At 38.3% G+C, this 19,674-nt stretch overlaps 1 protein-coding gene across 4 annotated transcripts in view; it reads left to right on the top strand.

The window, feature by feature from the left end:
- The window catches only part of Nckx30C, a 218,522-nt gene that overhangs the window by 169,992 nt on the left and 28,856 nt on the right, over positions 1–19,674 (top strand). For 3 of the 4 annotated variants that reach the window (XM_065228199.1, XM_065228198.1, XM_065228196.1), the window contains one exon: positions 6,573–6,769. In XM_065228199.1, the coding sequence (XP_065084271.1) occupies positions 6,573–6,769 (197 nt within the window). The remainder of the gene's footprint in view (positions 1–6,572; positions 6,770–19,674) is intronic. The other variant, XM_065228197.1, reaches the window with a different exon arrangement.

Genomic DNA, 19,674 nt, shown 5'->3' with positions numbered 1-19,674 from the left:
ACCAAACCACTTGTCCTGGGGCTTGTCTGGTGGACTTCCCTGATGAGGTATGTCCTTAAGTTAATTCAGGATAAATCTGAATAATGCAGTGGTGGTGTAGTGGTAAGCATGATTACTAGAGTGATGCAAAATTTGAAATTTTCGCTCCACAATACTTAAACAATTCCAAACCGGATCCTGACTAACCTCTCAAAATTTGAACCCATTTGGTGAGAAACTGAGATGGCACAAACCATTTGAAGTTTGTATGGGAATTACTATGGTAATACCAAGATTTTTGTTCATGTCTATTTAATAATTAACCATATCGGTCTGCTTCAAAAACTTTCAGCTGTGCTTGTAGGAAATTCTCCCAGCTACAACTTTGCTGAAGACCACTTTTTGATTAAATGCAAGGATCGAAAGTTATCAATGGTTCAATGCGCTGATATTTTATGATCATGCTCAATCAACTGCTCAGCAGGCAACATTGGTGTTTCTGGGGCGTTGAATAGGACACAAAAATCAAGGCTACTATGTCACACTGCAAAATACAGTGTTGCCTACAGAGCAGCTGCTTGATCATATCATAAGTTTACCAATCTCTTAAATAATTAATAACTTTTTCCTGTCTCGTTTTACATTGAAATGATCTTCAGCAAAGTTGTAGCTGAGAAAATTTTCTATAAGAATGGCTATCGAACTGTTTCGCAGCTTAATATGGAAAAAGACTAGAAGGCAATGAACAAAAAGTTGAGATTTCCCATAGTAATTTACATGTAAACTTCAAATGGCTTGTGCGAAGTCTGTTTCTAACCAAATGAGTTGTAACTTTGGGAGGCTAATCAGGACCCGATTTGAAACCATTTAAGCACTGTGGAGCGAAAAAGTCAAATTTTGCATCAGTCTAGTGATTAGCTCTCACTCCAAAGGGTCTGGATTCGATCCCAGTCGGCGCCGCCAAGATTTTCTGAGGCATAAAATCATTGATTATTCGAAAGGGAAGTAAAGCCGTTGGTCCCCGGTCCATGAGTTTGATGGATCGATAGGTAGGGTCCAAGTGTGGGAGCTGTCTTCCTGGCGTCGGTAGCATTGGTACTCAGTACGGAAAATATGTAAGGTCGACGGAAAACAAATCAAGAAAAATAAAATCTGAATAATTTTGTGGACATGGCAAACACAATGCACACATTGAGGTCCAGAAAACCTTCGATAAACACTGGGAACACTCTCGAAGAATGCTAAAAGGACCTCTACAGTAGATCCAACGTAATTTGAGAACAAGACCAGAAGATTTAGACATCCTCTAGCACAAGTACAAGAGTTTAAAAATTAAGGAGAACTTGTACGGAAATTCCAGAGAACTATAATATAAATGGATCTAAATATTTAGAAAAAAAAATCATGTAAATTTAGGTGCTCTGCGAGTGACACATTATTAAATGCCTGCGAGTGATATATTATTAAAGGCCTAATTGCCCCTAATTTGGGCCCATACATAAATTCAGCAATCGACTAAATTTTTAATAGCGACCAAAATATCCATTAATACCGTCCCAATGACGCGTTCATGTAGGTAAAATAGATAAATAGCTGATTTTCAGTGATGGGCCCAATCTTAGATCCATAGGCCAACATTAGAGCCATTTCCCCTATATAGATTTTAATTAAAACAAATGCATATACAAGATCCTTGTTTTGACTACAATTGAGCAAAACATAAGCTCATTTAAGGTGAGAGGCAATCACGGTTACCACTACACCACCGGTGCCGCTCTAGCTCATTTGATTTATCATCATCTGGGAAATTGCAGTTTCAAAAAGATAAGGCCTGTACTCAAAAAAATGCACCAGACAAAAGTGTTCGCCAAAAATTTATGTTAAGTCGGATTTTCTTGAAACTTTCAGGGAATGAACTAATACATATGGATTATGTTTTGGCATAACTAATTTATTCAATTTCATTTCCATCGCTGAAAGCCCGCACCTTTCCCTTAAGACCCCTCGTTACATTTTGTGCAATGGTGGAGCCGACCTTTTTGGTCACTTTCATCCATTCTTTCTTCAACTCCAGCTCGTTCTTAAACACCTTGGACGATTTTCAAACTTAGGCCTTCATTATGGCCCAAAATCTTTCCACCGGACGAATCTCTGGTGAATTTGGGGGGTTGACGGTTTTTGGTACAAAAACAACGTTATTGTCTCTGTACCAATCCAACGTCGATCGCGCGTAATGGCATGATGCCAGGTCCGGCCAAAATAATGTCTCGCCTCCGTGGGACGGCAGGAAGGGCAACAGACGCTTCTGGAGGCACTCGGTGCGGTAAATTTCGCTGTTGATGGTACCCATTGTGATGTACGGTTTACTCAGTTTACCGCATTGGTATATGGCCTGCCAGAGCAAGTATTTTTTGGCGAATTTGTCCACTTTCTTCTTCCTTATGTCTTCTGGAACATCAGACCGTGATTTGGCAACGTAGGTTGATGTAGGTTTCGTCATCCATAACCACACACATCGGTTTCGTTAACCACTCTCGATACAGCTTCCTTGCGCGGGATTTGGCCGCCATGTTTTGTTGATCACGCCGGTTCGGTGCCTTCCGGACCTTGAATACACAAAGCCCAGCTCGTTTCATGGTTTGCTGAACCAACCAGGCCGAACACTTTGCCTTCAGAGCCGCGTCGCGAATCGAAAGGTTCGGATTACGCTTGAAATAATCCAACACCTTCCGGGCCTTCACAGGGTCAGATGTCTTCGATTTTCTTCCACTTCCAGCCCACCGCTCGGTCGTCTGGGACTCCTTAAATGATTTTACCACCCGAGACACAGTTGTATGGGTGATTCCCACTTGTCTTCCGATCCATCTCATGGTCGAAGTCGTATTTTCCATGACGGCAATTTTCTTCTTGTTTCGATGACATCTCAATAACCACTGAACCGATTGTTATGAAATTTCGCACATGTTAACAGATCACTTCAAACTAGTTATACCCAGATTTTCATCAATTTTTACCCACGGATAAAAAAGTTACACACGGATAAAAATGGTGCATTTTTTTGGAATACAAGCCTTATACCAAAAAGATGTGTTTTACTAAAATTGCCCACACTTCATACAAATTATGTCAATCAAACTCAAATTAATTTAAATAAGTCTTGACCAACCTGCAGTCAAAATTTCAGGAAATTTCATGAACTTTGATTATTTGAATAGTTCAACAGTAATCTTAAAAACTTGTTCCTCATGTTCATAAAAACTAATTTAAACGACTTGCCAAAATACAACGAAATAGTTCTGTTTGAAAAATATCTAGGGCATGTTCGACCTTCAACATAAGTCCAGCAGATACAGGTGACTTCTAAGAAAAGAGCTAAAAATTATGCAGAGGACTTTGGGAGGAATCCAAACCATGCAGATCAGATGCACAGGTTGTATTGAAGCAAACATTTCGCAGAGCTATTCAATTTATTTCTGATCTTATCTTGGAAGTGTTCTCGACTTACTCTTGAAGTGCTTTGCTCATATCATCTAAATACCGGATATGTTTTGGATGATTCCGAGACTAGTTTCCGAACTCATGAAAATCAAACTCTGTTCCCTGAGGACCTCCTAATCTGACTACCAAAATATTCAGGATTTGTTCTCAAACGCCTCTAGACTTCCAAATCCCCACAGTCAGTGATAATTTTTCTTAGGTGTACACTAAACGTGTATCTAGAGATACTCGTACCTGCTCCATAAATCAAAAAATCATACTTCTGTAGGCATCTACCAGTCACCAAATTTCTCCAGACTGATCGCTTTAAATCTCTCAACGTGCCCTCAACGGGATTCTGGATTAAGTTACGATACCATAAAATTTACATACCTTGACGTGGCAAATCGATGTGATTGACAATGTCAAGGGGACGTTTCAGAAGTCTTCCGGAACATGTCCGAACAAAAATTTGCATTCATTTGACAATTCTATCGCAAGGCAAATCTGTGAACTTGAACACATTTTGGAGGTATTACTTCTGGTATTTTACCTCTTATGTCAGGTTTGCCCCACCGACTTTCGTTGTCTGGATCAGAATTAGGTATTCACAAATTATTTTCTCCTGCTCGCGTGTCCGCCATTTATTATAATAACTAAATTACTTATTAGTTCGGAATTCGTAAAAGATTGTTGAGCAAAATTGAAACGGTTGCTTTTAAAAGTCTACATTTTGTCAGAAAATAAACTGATCCTATTTTGATGCCTAATCCAGGTTGAAACAAACTAGGCAAGAGAAACCCATTCTTAAGCAGTTGTCTTCACATCACCTGGGTTCCACGGAATGAACATGCAAAAAAAATCGTGAAAGTGTGTTCTGTTATGTATTGCTCAGTAGTAAACAAGAGTGAAGGCAAACACTTTGTACGCACCATTTTCGAAAATAATTCAATTTGCGTTCAATCGATTTCCAAGCTTTACTGATGGTTCGATTATTTTTTATTTTTTTCAATAAATCCCATTTTCGTCGAAGTCATTTTTGTTCTTTTCCTACTTTGTTTTCACGATTCTCACAGTTACATTGCAGGAAATGTCAAAAGTGCGAAAATGCTCCAGCTCATGGTTCTTTAAAAGCAGAAAGCTGAATTTGACAATGTTTCATGTTGGGAAAAGGACATTTTTTTTCGTTTTGCTGCATGCCCTCGGCATTTCTCCCTCCGAGGCTACATCGGACGCCTTCCCAGCATAACGCGATAACGAAGGAAAACACTAATGGGAACCGAGATACGGTATCGTCTGGGGTTTTGCGGTGTTATTTTTTCGTCTTGCGCTTTTTGCTTTCCATGTGCTTTTTCCCTATTTTTCGCCATTCTACCGATCGGATCGATTGAGGGTATTGAAGGGACACATTAAAAGTAACTGACGACTTTTTTTATGGAAAATAAATGGCTTTTCGTCGATAACAAGGGCACCGGTTCGCGAAGGAAGGAAAATATTGGCTCTAGATTTGTATGGTTTGCTTGTTATCGGCAAGTGCTCAAAAATGTACATGCTTTTTAGAGCGTTAGTCCAGCTGCTAGAAGCAGTGTGAGGCTTTGCTTATGATGCTATCTTGATTGATGGTTTAAATCAATTTTAAATTAATCATGTTATTTTATCCTCGTTGTTGAAACGAGTCACGTACAGTGAATTGGCACATTTTTCATGCAGTGTTTTCTTTATCCCGACTTGAGCGTAAAGTCATGTGATGTGACAAATAAATCTGATTAATGCAAAGATAATTTCATTGATGAAACGTTTATGTCACAAAATTTGACATTTGTTGGATTGATAATTTCAAGATTTTGAGGATCTGTGTAAAAGTTTATACTACCCAATTAGATTGAACGAAAAGCATGTTCTGTTCAATATTTATATTTCAAAAAGTCCTTTTTTATTATAGTCATTTTAACACTCTTGGGTAAAACGCGACTTGTCCGGGGATGAAATTTGAACTCGTGAATTTGACGTAAGAGGTGATAATTTTTCCAGACCAAAACTTGTCCCGGTGTAACTTATTATGAAAAGAATCGATCAACAAAGATAGGTCTCTTTTTCCAAAAAAAATCTAAGCAGCACTGCTGATTTGGTATCCCAACTGTTGGTAAAGTAATGGAATAGTTATTAAAAATGGTAATGGCTTCAATGGTATGAGCTTTACACAAGATTCCCTAATCACCGTATGAAACAAAAAAACACATGATAAGGATTATGCACTTTACACATATATTTACACGAGATACAACTCCAAACACGTGGCTAATAACATTTCATCATAAAAAAACCAACATGCCTAATTGTATGTAACAATCACGATCACACCCTATGTAGATATGTACATAACCATGCGAATGAATGTGTAGCAGTTGATAGTGCTTTGTGTCATTCAGTTAATTGCTTCCCGTTACGATAACCAGCTGACGATGGTGATGGTGATGATGATGATTACGACGACGATTACAATGCTTATACGATCGCCTAGAATATACACGATAGTAGTCGCTTCGTTAACAAAGGTCAAATCAAACGATGTCAACTTAGTGTTCATTTCTATTCATAGGGACGCCGCAGCGTAAATATACCGACACATATAAAATAGATACGCTATATAAATTCTGCCCTCACGCTATAGTATCTCATCATACCGCCCGCTGCGTTGCCTAGAAAGTCAATCCTCATAAAATGCATATCGAGTGCTTGCAATCAACATTCACCATTCGATGAGCTCATAATCTCTGTCGTTGATCGTTATGCTCTGCCGTTACTAAATTTATCTGTTTTCGGTTAATGTCTATTCGGCACACAGTCAGTGTCTATTCCATAATCGACTTGTATGTGTACATAGAAAGCCGTATATCGTAAATATGTCCGTTTCGATGTGCATCCGTTTCTATACGTTGTTCTATATATTTCAAAGGCAGAAAGCAGAGAATAAGAATGCTGTTTCGCAAAAAAAACTAACACACAAACTATCCCTGCCAGCAACGCTACTACTCGTTCATGTCAAAATTTGTTCCTGAAATTTAATACATAATTGGCAAATCTCATACTAACATTACGTAATAACATAATAAAAGATCCCGTTCCAGGTAAAGTCGATGAAAAGGCGACGCAGTTGCACGCGATAGCGTCGTTAAAAGTGCTACTGGATGCCACCAAGCCGCAACGGGGAGCTGCCACGTCGTCCGCGGCGAATCATGTTAAGATTAATTTAAGAGAAACCACCTTAGCTAGTGATCGTCCAAATGGAAATATAGATACGACAATTGATTCGGTAAGTGTCCCCATGACAGTGATACATTTTCGCCATTATCAAAACAGCTGCCGCAATTAATTGATGGGTGGGAATGTTAAATCGGTCCCCACAGTGCTTCAATATAGGCGGATTGACCTCGCGGAGAACAGCTCCCGATAACGCTGCACATGTCATGTACCAGGAAACCGCAACCGTACTGGATTATATAGGCAGGACTACCCACATACGATGAGGACCTACCGTTCTCGCATTGTGCAACCGTTGTCGTCGATGACGGCTTTTTGTGGCGTGGGGTTGGGGGGAATGTTGGAAATAGCTACACTGCTAGTAGACTTGGGTACTCTGGGTGTCATGGATATTTATAGGTACACGAACAAAATAATTGGAAATCTTCCAAAACATTTGCAAATATTTCCACTTGATGATTTATTTCATATCTGTCAATCCATCAATGTGCTTTACGGAGATTTTCACTGGTATTGCTGAAAATGTTGAAAGCCGTCTAAATTATGTGTTGCACTGTGTTATGCAGGGCCGTAAAGTCTATAAAAACATATGCCGACTCCACCGGCTCCGAGTCTGACCAATATTCCGGCTCAAAATATTGTAAAGGAAAACTGTTTGATTAAATTCACGTTGCCGCGATACAAATATGACGTACAAAAGTTTTCGATTGTTTACCCATCCCCCACTGCGTCATGCATTATCCAATACATATTACAAGAACCTCCTTCCCCCTCAAGAGTGGACGTTATATTTGAATCGCCCGCTATCAGTGCACATCACGTGCCAACCGCCAAATTCGCATACCTGGGGTCCAACCCCCAGCACGGTGTGTTTGCTAGTCAAGTAAGTGCTCAAGTGTCCTATTTTGGCCATACCTCAGAAAAACGAATAAATCACAGTGCGTTTTGGGGACGATATGTATATGCAGGGTGTCGACTCAATGAAGAAAACAAAATTCCCTGATATTCCCTGATTTCTAACCATTTTCAAAAATCCAGGTGCAGTGCCTACCCGTTTTTGACAACACAACCCCATCAGCTAAACTACTTTCCGTAGATATATATTAGTACTTTCTGGATGAAGCAACTCATGGACCTCTAACCCAGTACAATTTCAAATTGAATAAAGCGTTCGATACATTTTATATAATGCAAAAAAGACAGAAATCACGTGTTGCCAAAAACGGGAAGGAACCGCATTTTTTTAAATACATGCATTTTAAACGTAGTGAACGCCAGGTAAGCAGTAGCCGGGATTTTACTATGATTGAAAGTAACGTGTGAAGGAAACTGCAACCATCTCGATATAAATCTACCAAAAAGTCTTACGTAATCGTTTAAAGTTTTTAGCAAGTTCATGATCCGTTTCTTCTCAATACCTATCCTGCCATCCATTTGCTACAATTTGTTACCCTTAACCTTGAAATAGCCGCGATTAATCGGCCCCCGCTTTACTAACGTTAGTTTTAAGTAATTTTGTGATCTAGACTATGAATATTGGCTCCGCAAATCTACAGCAAATGAGCCAGGAAAAATAAACGCATTATAATAAATGATCCGTTTCATATCTCGATTTACTTACTGATACGAGAAGAGGTCCTTTGTATGGAATTTTGACACCCCTAGAAGTTCTTTTCTGACTGCTTCCGAACTCAACCCTAGGGGCAATAATTCATCCAGATCTCCTCCATCTTCATGGTCACAAGCAATTCTCGGTTAGCGATTTCCCGGTTTTTTTCCGTTTTTCTCCCGGAATTTTGGAAATTGTACCGGTTTAGCTATATACATTTGAATTAAGCATAAAACTGAATGCGATTGAACCGAAGATTAAATGGGTCATTTCTAAGACAGTAGCACCTTTGCTGGAGCTTGAGTTTGGTTCGAATTCTTTGCTTAAAACTGTACAGGCTTTAATTCGATTGATAGTTCTTTTCAAAATTCTTCTAAAATAAACTTGAAATTCTCTCAGGAAGTCACATGAAAATGTCTTTATAACAGTCCAGAAATTTTCTGTAGAACATTCCAAAAAATTATTAAAATTTGTCGAAGAGAATCGAATTTTAAACTTTTTCTAAGAATTCACTGGAGTATCCATTTTTTTTTATTTACTAGAAAATCTCCGAGAGTTCCCATGCAATTCACCTCAGACAAACAGTTAGAAATGACCTATTAGATTTTATCAGTAAAACTTATAATCCTCCTTCCCTGCCAACACCATCGGGTAGGGAAAATTCTACCGCCGAGAATTGTCTTCAAATTTTGCTCAGAATTATCTTAGAGTTCGCATCTAAATTTTTCTGGAAAACGCATGGAATTTTAGTTAAAATTCTCTAGGAATTCCATGCGCTTGAAATAATTCTCGAAATTTCCTAATAGATCGTCGCAGAACTATTTTGGGATTGTACCCTTAAAACTTTCTTAGAGATTTTCCTCAGGCTCTCAAAAATATTCTCTGAAATATCTAGGTGTAAGCTCAAGAATTCATTCTTAAATATGTTAAAAATTTGTTTTGGAAAAAAATCTAATATTCTCTTAAGTGTTCTTCAAAGTGACTGCATGCTGCAAATCTAGTCAAATTTTCAGCTTTTTCCGGTTTTCCCGGCCGCATTTTACATATGAAACACTTGTTTTTAATCCCATTATATTTGTTTTGCCTTGATCACAGTTTGAGATCCAGCTCTGCAAGAAGATTTTTCCGGATAGTAAATTCAACCAAAAGCTAATTCGCGAACAGTTTCCTCCAGTTGGAAATCGTAAAAACAGCGCTTTCACTACCAACATTATGCAAGTCAATTCAATTCAAATTGCAATAGCAGCAACATTACAATACTAAAACTTCACTAGCTTCTCAGGCCTCCAAAGAAGACCTAGAATACGCAATGCATGTCTACGTATATTTGAATCATAATTCAATCATAAAAGTGCTATTCCAAGCAATAACAAAAAATCTCCCAAGCAAGGCCATCATTCTAAATTCTCATTTAGTTAGTTCTGTGAGCTAATCAAGCGGTTAAGAACACAATAAGGAACAATAACTTGAAATATTCAGAAAAAAAAAATCATCATCTTTTCTTAAAGCTGGGCTTAGACAAGGCAAGTCAAGCAATCAACTCAGTTGAAATCTTGCCATTTAACTGACTTGATCAACTTACTCAAATTGAAAAAAAAAAAGTTGAACTAGGCTCAACTCTTTACGCCAATTGAATTCAACTGAGTTGATCAATGACTTGCCTTGTCTAAACCCAGCTTGAACTCGCGATATCTACTATATGCAGTCGGTTTATGTGTTTCTTCAAATTTCTAGTATAAGAACATAGCCGGTTGAACTCCAGCCGAATCTAGAACCGAACTACCGTTCATACTAGCGAAACCTAACCCACCTCTAAGCTCCTCCCCTTTTTTATACAGGGTTATCTGCAGGGGGAATCTGCTCCCAGACACCTGAGAGGATAACTCAGGTTGTGGGGATGGGAGAAGTAGTACCAACTTAAGATATCGAGATATTCGTTCCTGCTCGGGAAACGGTGTCCATACTACGTGGGATTTGACTCATTTTTTTACAACATGGAATTTCTCAAGGTCCTGACCAAATAGAGAGTTACTGTCTTGGGCAAAGTTGTTCAGGAGGTTATGGCCTATTGCTTAGTGCACAAAAGTTCAGAAATTTATCACTACTCAACGCTGGTATACACGTGCAATTCTGGCATATATAATATCTCGAGATCCTGACCAGCAGAAACTTTCTAGCTGAGTAAAAATGACTCACGCTCTGAGTAGTCTCATTGTCCATGCACACGAAAAAACAAGGATTTTCTGTTCTGACCCCGCGATAGGACATTTTGAAATTAGCCTAAAATGAAAGGGAGAATCTAAACTTTTACTTGGTGGAAGTTTCAGCGCTACTGATCTATTTAGATAATGTTTACCACCAGAGATACCATGTTACCGCTAATTTATCAAGGGTAAACATGAGGAACGACACACCCTAATTTATTTATCCACAAATCTGCATGGAAATCCCCACCAGTAAAAGAAATCCAGAACATATTTTTCGTATACTACTGAAGCTGACGCAAATTATGTTTTTATTTTATGGAACCCCCTCCCCATCACCTTCAAAAATTCCATGTTATAAAAATTACCCTACTGAAAATTGATGTTCCTATTCTCAAAATTTCTAAAAATATTTTTATTGTTATTTTTCATTATTTAATTTACTCAATACCTATTTTTTTTTCTTCACACGTTATTTATTTTTTGCCAAAGACTGTAACTTTCTAGCTGGTCAGGATCACGAGATATTTTATATACGAGATTTTCACGTGTATACTAGCTCTGCTTAGTGAGAATATTCTGAACTACTACACCAAGCAATAGGCTTTGACCCCCTGAACAACTTTGTCGAAGGCAGTAACTTTCTATCTGGTCAGGATCTCGAGATACTCCATGTTGTAGCCGATTAAGTTAAATTCCACATAGTATGAACACCGCTTACGCGGTTTCCATTTACATTTTTCCTATTTTCCGCATTTTCGGAAGTTTAATGCAATCAAAGTTGGGCTTGTTAAGTTCAAAACAAGTTTTTTGATGAATACACGTTGGTTTCAGATCAATTGGTAGCTCAGCAATAAAATGGCAATGGAAAATTTATTTGTGTTGTACAAAATTCAACAGCGCGAGTAACGGAGGGTTAGGCCCTTATTACCGATGTCACTTCACGGTGAAGTGACAACTTGTCACTCACGGTGAAGTGATTCCCATTTGATTTATACGGCAATCACTTCACCGTGAGTGACAACTGGTCACTTCACTTCGTTTTCACCGTAAACTGACACCCATAATAAGGGCCTTAATAGGGGAAATGCAGGTAATGTCGGCCTAAGTGTCCCTAATTTGGGCCCATACATAAATTCAGCAATCCACTAAATTTTCAAAAGCAACCAAAAATATCCATTAATAACGTCCCAATAACGCGTTCGTCTAGATAAAATTGATAAATAGCAGATTTTTAGCGATGGGCCCAATCTTAGATCCATAGGCCAACATTAGAGACATTTCCCCTATAAACCGTTATTATTATTTTCCTACTGGCAAATATGTTTCTATCATAGGGAAAATGGCTCTAATGTTGGCCTATGGATCTAAGATTAGGCCCATCGCTAAAAATCTGCTATTTATCAATTTTATCAAGATGAACGCGTCACGTGGGACGGTACTAATGAATATTTTTGGTCGCTATTGAAAATTTAGTCGATTGCTGAATTTATGCATGGGCCCAAATTAGGGGCATTTAGACCGAAATTACATCCATTTCCACTATATGGGAATTGGAATGATGCAATGAATCACATGGGTTCACCAAAAAAGAAAAAGTTTTCACGCTCGATTGGAGTCTTGAGTATTTACAAAATGTTGTATTAGCATCTAACATATTTTTGGTGTAATAAATTACCCACACAAATCAATCTACAAATGGCTTTATTTTTATAATAATATTAAAATTATCCCAAGTAAGATTTATTAGATTAAAATTCTGAACTGGATGGTCATTCCATAAAATGATGAATAAGCAAGCTATAGTGTCCATTTTTTACTGCTTCTACCGTCGATATACTTTGAAACTCATGGATGAGATATTGGACCATCCTCGATACTCAATCAAAAATCATTGTCAGTCTTTCATTGTGTATTCTGGGTTTTTATGTATCAGCAATCAAGATCTTTATAATTAAATTTTATTATTTTTTCTGACTTCTTTTTTTCCTGATTGATAATGGTGGCTTACCAATAAAGGAGCTGGAATAATCAAATATTTTCATACCACCTAAACGTAATCAATAATATTTCATTGCATTTGAAGGTACCCATAAACTGTGGTTTTTGTTTAATTAAATGTGTTAACTAAAACAACCCTCCCTTAGCTCAGTCAGCAAAGGCGCAGCTACAAAGCAAGACCATGCTGGAGGTGGTTGGGTTCGATTCCCAGTCCGGTCTAAGAATTTTTTGGGTTGGAAAATGTCTCGACTTCCCTAGAATAGAAGTAGGCATAGAAGTATGATTGGACTTGCCACACAATTATACCAATGCAAAAATGGTACCAGGCATCGAAAGCTCTCAATTAATAACTGTGGAAGTTCATCTAGAACACTAAAGCTGGGTTTAGATTAGGCAAGTCAAATGATCAACTCAGTTGAATTCAATTGACTTGAAAAGTTGAGCCTGGTTCAACTTTTTTCAATGAAGTGAGTTGATCAAGTCAGTTGAATGGCATGGTTTACACGTTCAAGTCAGTTGAATTCAACTGAATTGATCAATTGACTTGTCCTGTCTAAACCCAGCTTAAGTTGAGAGCACGCAATAAGCTAATATGCGATATGGAATAAGCTTGAAATGCGAAGAAGAATAAGAAGAAGAAGAAGAATAACAAGAACAAGAACTAAAACAATATTTAATCAAAGAGCAGATGAATTTCAATTATTCATTCGTACTAACAGTTTTTTATTCGTTTGGGGTTGTTCATAAACTACGTAGACGGTAGGGGAGGGGGAGGGGTTTTGAAATTATACACGGTCAATACAAATTTAAAAAAATTGTATGGACAATTGTCTACGCAGAGGGAGGGGGGTCACGAATACCAAAAAAACTGTCTACGTATTTAATGAACAGCCCCTTTGCAAGACACAGACCATACAAATCAGGTTACTGATTTGCTACGTGTGTTGAACATTGAGCAGCACGAGTTACTCTGAGTTAATGAAAATTTTCTCAAAAATTAAAAGCTGTCTTACCCCTAACCTTTTATCGTAGATTCCTCCCGGAACACCAGCCAGAGTGGCCAATATGGCCCTTATTACGGGTGTCACTTCACGGTGAAAACAAAGTGAAGTGACCAGTTGTCACTCATGGTGAAGTGATTGCCTTATAAATCAAATGAGAATCACTTCACCGTGATTGATAAGTTGTCACTTCATTGTGAAGTGACATCGGTAATAAGGGCCTTTAGTCAAAAACACACAAAATGTATTGAGCATTGCAATACAAAATATGTTTATAAGTTGTGCGCAATGCCTATAAAACTACGGTTTTACATTACATATTGTTGCATGCATTGATTGGCACTTGCGCTGATTAGTAAGAATACATGCTTGCAACCTATATAGATTGAATGATTGTTCATAGGAGTTCGGAGAAGTTCGCGTCTAATCGATCCGTCAGTTGGCTTCGATATACTCCATCAAGTTGAAAGCAGACAAAAAGATCGAGATAGAACGATATAGCCCCCAGAACGAACCGGCCTACGGCTGAAAGTCTCTATAATAAAGAAAAAGGGACATATTGGCGTAGAAAAACGACATTTTGAAAATATTAAATACCAATTCGACATTATTGAATCCATTGTAGAGTATTGCAGATCCTTGGTATTGACAAGCACCGTTAGTAGAGTGGTTCTTTGGAAGGGATGTAAATCCGTTGGTCCTAACCAGGGTTTTTTTTATATCTTTATTGAGGACACTTTAAGCCCTGGGCTGGTTTGTCTCCGATAACCAGGGTTGCGTGTTAACGCTGACGTTTACGATTAACAACCCTGGTCTCAACCCATGATTGGAATCAAAGGGATCGATATCTACGGTCCAGGATTGAGTCGCCTCTATGGTGTGATTGGCATTCGGTTGTGAAACAGAGACCAGCTAAAAATAAACAAGAATAAAATATTTCAAAGAATCCCAAGCAACATTACAAGTTTTATGGAGGTTTTAATGTACTCAACAAGTTCTAATTATGCTATACAAAACCATTATGGGGCCTTCCTTAAATCAGTCGGTAAAAGCGCAGTTACAAAGCAAGAGCATGATGGAGGTGGCTGGGTTCGATTCCCGGTCCGGCCTAGGAATTTTTCAGGTTGGAAAATTTCCCGACTACCCTGGACATAGAATTTGATTGTGCTTGCCACACAATTATACTAATGCAAAAAGGGTACAGGCATCGAAAGCCCTCAATTAATAACTGTGGAAGTGCATCCAGAACACTAAGATAAGAAGCACGCAATAAGCTAATATGCGATAAGTAATAAGCTTGAAATGCGAAGAAGAAGGAAGAGAAAACTTTTATAAAATCAGCATAAAATGCTTGGGGAAAAAATATTGGGGTGTTTTCATAGTTTTGAAAACACTTTTGAAGATTTTAATTTGTAAAGCGTAGTTTTTAAACCATACATGGAAATTTAAGAGTAATTATCCAAGTTCATGTCTTTCTCCGACACTATTCATTTTGCCACAAAATTTTATGACTTTTTATGGATGCTTTTAAGATTTCAAACGTTTTAGAGCTCTTAATCATTTTTAGACCACTTTTTAAAGCCATCTCGTTCGTTTTAAGACTCCGATTGCAATTCCACAGCCATATATCAATGATGGGATGTTTATATACCATGCAATAAGTTTTTGAGAGATAATCGACCCTCTCTCAGACAATCGTCCTTATACACCATACACGTCTGGAAATTGGAGGGAACAGTACACATCTACTAAGGCCCACTCTATCTAGACTGTATACGTGTTCTATGGACATCCCCTGAAAAGTTTAAGTGATTTACCAAAAATTGGAGAAAATCCTATAATTGAATATTATTATAGACGTCTGCTGTTATAATTCGCTACATCGGTTGGAATAATTCCTATGGAAATGATGCCCCTTTACGGAGTAACTCAAAATTTAATCTGTCTGACGGCATTCTGTTACTCTTGTTTCACACAAACAAAATTCTACGAGTCGCTCTTCGTTATTAAATACCATAAACCAGAATTTTCCTCCACCCCTTTCGCACCCGTTGACGGAGGAATTTGAGGACAACAATAACAGCCGCAACATCGCACACCGCACGGAGTACGGGCAGGTGATCGGCATTGAACGCCACCGTTTGGAGCATTCCTCTGCGCTCTGCTGCTGGTTGTGTCAAACTTTTGAATCTCATGAATATTAATGAATGAATCGTCGTCGTCGTCGTCGTCGTCGTTCGGCGGCTAGTGTCGTCGTTTCGCAGAAAGACAACATATTACGCCGTGCTCCAGTTTTCATCATTTTTTTACCCAACCAAACCATACTCCGTTCATACCACAATCGTAAAGTGGGTTGAGAAATAATTCTTGGCAGTGGGAGGTGTTCAAAAGTGATCCCTTTAGCTTTCGATAAGTCCCGATGTGGTTCTTTTTTTCGCGGAAATGTGTAGCCACGCTTTGTAGGAAATTTTCAAAAGGATTAGTTCTCATTCCGAACTGAACAAGGTTTTCCACAAAAGGATGAATGTAGTTTCCAAACTGTTTAAAAAAAAATCATGAAATATATACACAAATCCCCCGATAAACGCGTGTGTCAACCCTAGACTAATCACTTTCAAAAATTGGATCGATTGGTTAGAATACAGTGGGTAAAACTTATGAGTTCAGGTAAATCCTTGTTGAATTTTTTGATTATTTTGTTTAGGCACGGCGGCAGAGTTCCTCAGTCTCTCATCTACTACGAATTCGACTCAAAAGTACAAAAAGTCGAGTTTCTCAGTGGGTGAGTCAAATTTTCCTCGATTTTCCAGAATACTTTTTCTTGAATATGAGGAAAATTGAGAGACATTTCACTCAGTATATTAGTATGCTCCCAAAACGGCGCCGGTGGTGTAGTGGTAAGCGTGATTACCTCTCACCCCAGCAAGCCTGGGTTCAATTCCAGTCGGCGCCGCCGGGATGTTCTGAGGCACAACATCTCTGATCACGCCTTCCTTCGGATGGGAAGTAAAGCCGTTGGTCCCAGGTTCATGAGTTGATGGGTCGATAGGTAGGGTCCAGGTGTGGGAGCTGCCTTCCTGGCACGTCGGTAGCATTGGTGCTCAGCACGGAAAACAAGATCGACGGAAAAAACAAACCAAAGGAAAAAAAAAAGAATGAAACTATTTATCAATTGGATTTGTAAGTCGACTTGACTTTGCTTGAGAAATGGTTATCGTCAATTAGCCTTACCCTTCATTTAAACATATAAGTATTCAATTTCAAAATCGTTGGCGGTCAGAACCGCTCACATGACCTCACTTATCCCATCTGAAAGTTTTCTGAATCTTCATAGGAATTTTAGTATGTAAGAAGTGTCATATCTCACCATAGATGGAGTAATTCAGGTTTTTACTTATCGTTTGTTTTTGAATCGAATGGTGTTAGTTTCACAGATAACGCTCCATTAAGTGCACCCCAAACGACAGCAGTTTAGTAAATATTTCCATCAATATGCTCATGTCAATATTTGCAAACAATATTTTCGGGGGTTCATCAATACAAGGTTGCTCCTCACTAACGTTGGTATATCCGATGGAATATTCCGAGTCAAATCACAACCACCTTGACAAAAGTTATAGATATTTTCGTCGTTACTATTTGCATCAATATGATTGTTGAATACTTTTGAGTATTGACTGGAGTTTGCCCGTGAAAGCCTGTTACTGTGCTTCGTTGAGGTTGGTTTTATCTGGAAGTCCCTTGTGCCTCAGTCAGTCAAATGCTTTCTCGTAGTCAAAGGACATTAAGTCAAGACTATTTTCCACACATATGGCTCTGTTTCATTGGTAGTAAGTAATAAAAATCCACATGTAGAAATTTGGAAAAGTGGAATTAATATGCTTTTGTTGCATATACAGGTTTAAAAAAAAATTACGACAACATTAAGAAATCATATATGAACTTTGTCGTTAAGTTTTTTCCAGGAAATTATTGTCAAACAAGCTACAATGAACCATTTAACCAAGGCTATTTTTCACGCAGATGGCACTGTTCCATTGGTAGTAATTTGTAAAAGTGGAAATAATTCGCTTTTGATGCATTTTCTGGATAAAAGAAGTTGACGACAACCTAAAGAAGTGATTCATAGACTTTGTCGTTTACTTTTTTCTTGGGAATTATTGTTAAACAAGCTACAATCAAATAAAAAAGGTTTTTTCCCATACATTTTAAACACTTTACTACCAGTCCCTAGAGTGCCAAAAAATTCGAATTTAAGAAATAAAATTATCCCTCACGAGCTAAATCTCTCAACATGCCATGTATTTCGATGACACTCGATTTGTGATTTCCCTTTTACGTATTACAAAATAGAGTACCTGACACTACAAAACATGTATGGTTCCTCTATATATGCATTTCGATTAACATCCGAAGTCCCTCCTTTTTTACATATTCTGCACAAAATATACCTTTTAAACAAAATTTTAGAACTTGTTGTTAAAGGCCAGCTGTTGGAGTATTTAAATAGTAATAGTTTGTTGATACCAGAACAATTGGGATATCGGGAAGGTTATTATTGTGAAACCGCGTTGAATTTGGTATAAGCAAAGAAGAAAAATAACTTGGAGTGTAAAGATACGATTGTTGCTGTTTTTTTTTTGGATCTTAAACGCGCTTTTGAAACAATGTCTAGGCTCTTATTGTTAAGTACAATCATGCGCTTTGGAATTACGAGTACTGCATATAAATGGTTTGAAAGCTATTTTGTCTGACAGAACTCAACGGACTGTTTTTAATGATTCTGTTTCAAGTCCCGTGGGAATAACCTTGGAGTGCCCCGGGAAATGTATTAGGGCCCCTGTTATTTATTATCTAATGACTTGCGGCGTGTTTTACGATTTTGCGACATTCGTCTTTTAGCAGATGATACTGTGTTATTGATTGCAGCTAAGGATTTAGATTATTCCGTTTTCCACTTGAATGAAGATTTGCGTTCTCTAAGTAGATGCTTGAAGTATAAGCAGTTGAAATTGAATACAAGTAAAACTAAATTCATGGTAATTTCGCGGAATCGAGTAAATGGGAACGTCTCTGTTGTAATTGATGATGAGACTATTGATCGCGTTCGGGAGATTAAATATCTTGGCGTGATTATTGATGACACACTTACAGGGGTTGTGAGAAATATAGGGTACTAGCAAAATTTTGTCCAACTTTGGACTGTTATAACTTCGTTAAATATTGTTCGATTTTCAATCTTCAAAAAACATTCGACTGAAAAACTAATCAAGTTTTATGGTGAGGTAAAGGAAGTGACCATGGTTACCGGATACCGGAGATATTCCGGGTTTTCTGAGGGCATGTCTAAATTGCTAAATTTGTGATGAGTTTTTCTCAGAGTGTCCGTTACTAATCTGTGTTTTTTGTTCATACGCCAAAAATATAACCATTTTCAAAGCAAATGACGTACCAAGAGCTAAAATCGACTCAGAATCAACCGAGATATGGCCATTTCCCTGGAATCGGTCCTGAGGGAGGGTTCTGAGTGCGGTCAGTTCTTTCATTCACTCAAAACATGCCATGTGACACCTCTTTCTTCGTGGTTTTTTACCAATAGGCTTTCTATAGACTTTAAATGGAGCATTGACCACATTGGCCACTTCCGGAACCACCGGAGTGCCCTCGGGGGAACCTGTAGTAGGGGACAAATTCATTTTTACAAAAATCATGCCGTGTGACACCTCTTTCTTCATGGTTTTTCATCAGTAGGATTTCTAAAGACTTTAATTGGACTATTGACCACATTGGCCACTTCCGGAACCACTGAAGTAGGGTACAATTTCATTTTTACACCAAAGCATGCCATGCGACACCTCTTTCTTCATGGTTTTTCATCAGTAGGCTTTCTATAAACTTTAATTGGATCATTGATCACATTTCCCGCTCACTGAACCACCAAGAGGCCCCACGGAAACCTGTAGCAGGGGACAATTGCATTTTTACACCAAAGCCTTCTGTATGGCAGCTCTATCTTCACGGTTTTTCATCAAAAGACTTTTTAAAGACTTGAATTGGATCATTGAATGCGGCTGCTCTCCGCACATCCAGGATGTCTCTGGGGGAGAGATCCCTTTAGCAGGGGACAATTACATGTTTGAAC

Source organism: Ochlerotatus camptorhynchus, unplaced genomic scaffold (assembly GCF_037179485.1).
Source record: "Ochlerotatus camptorhynchus isolate MF236.1 unplaced genomic scaffold, CSIRO-AGI_Acam_v1.1 ptg000284l, whole genome shotgun sequence".
Lineage (NCBI taxonomy): Eukaryota > Metazoa > Arthropoda > Insecta > Diptera > Culicidae > Ochlerotatus > Ochlerotatus camptorhynchus.
This window is presented reverse-complemented; position numbering and strand designations above follow the sequence as displayed.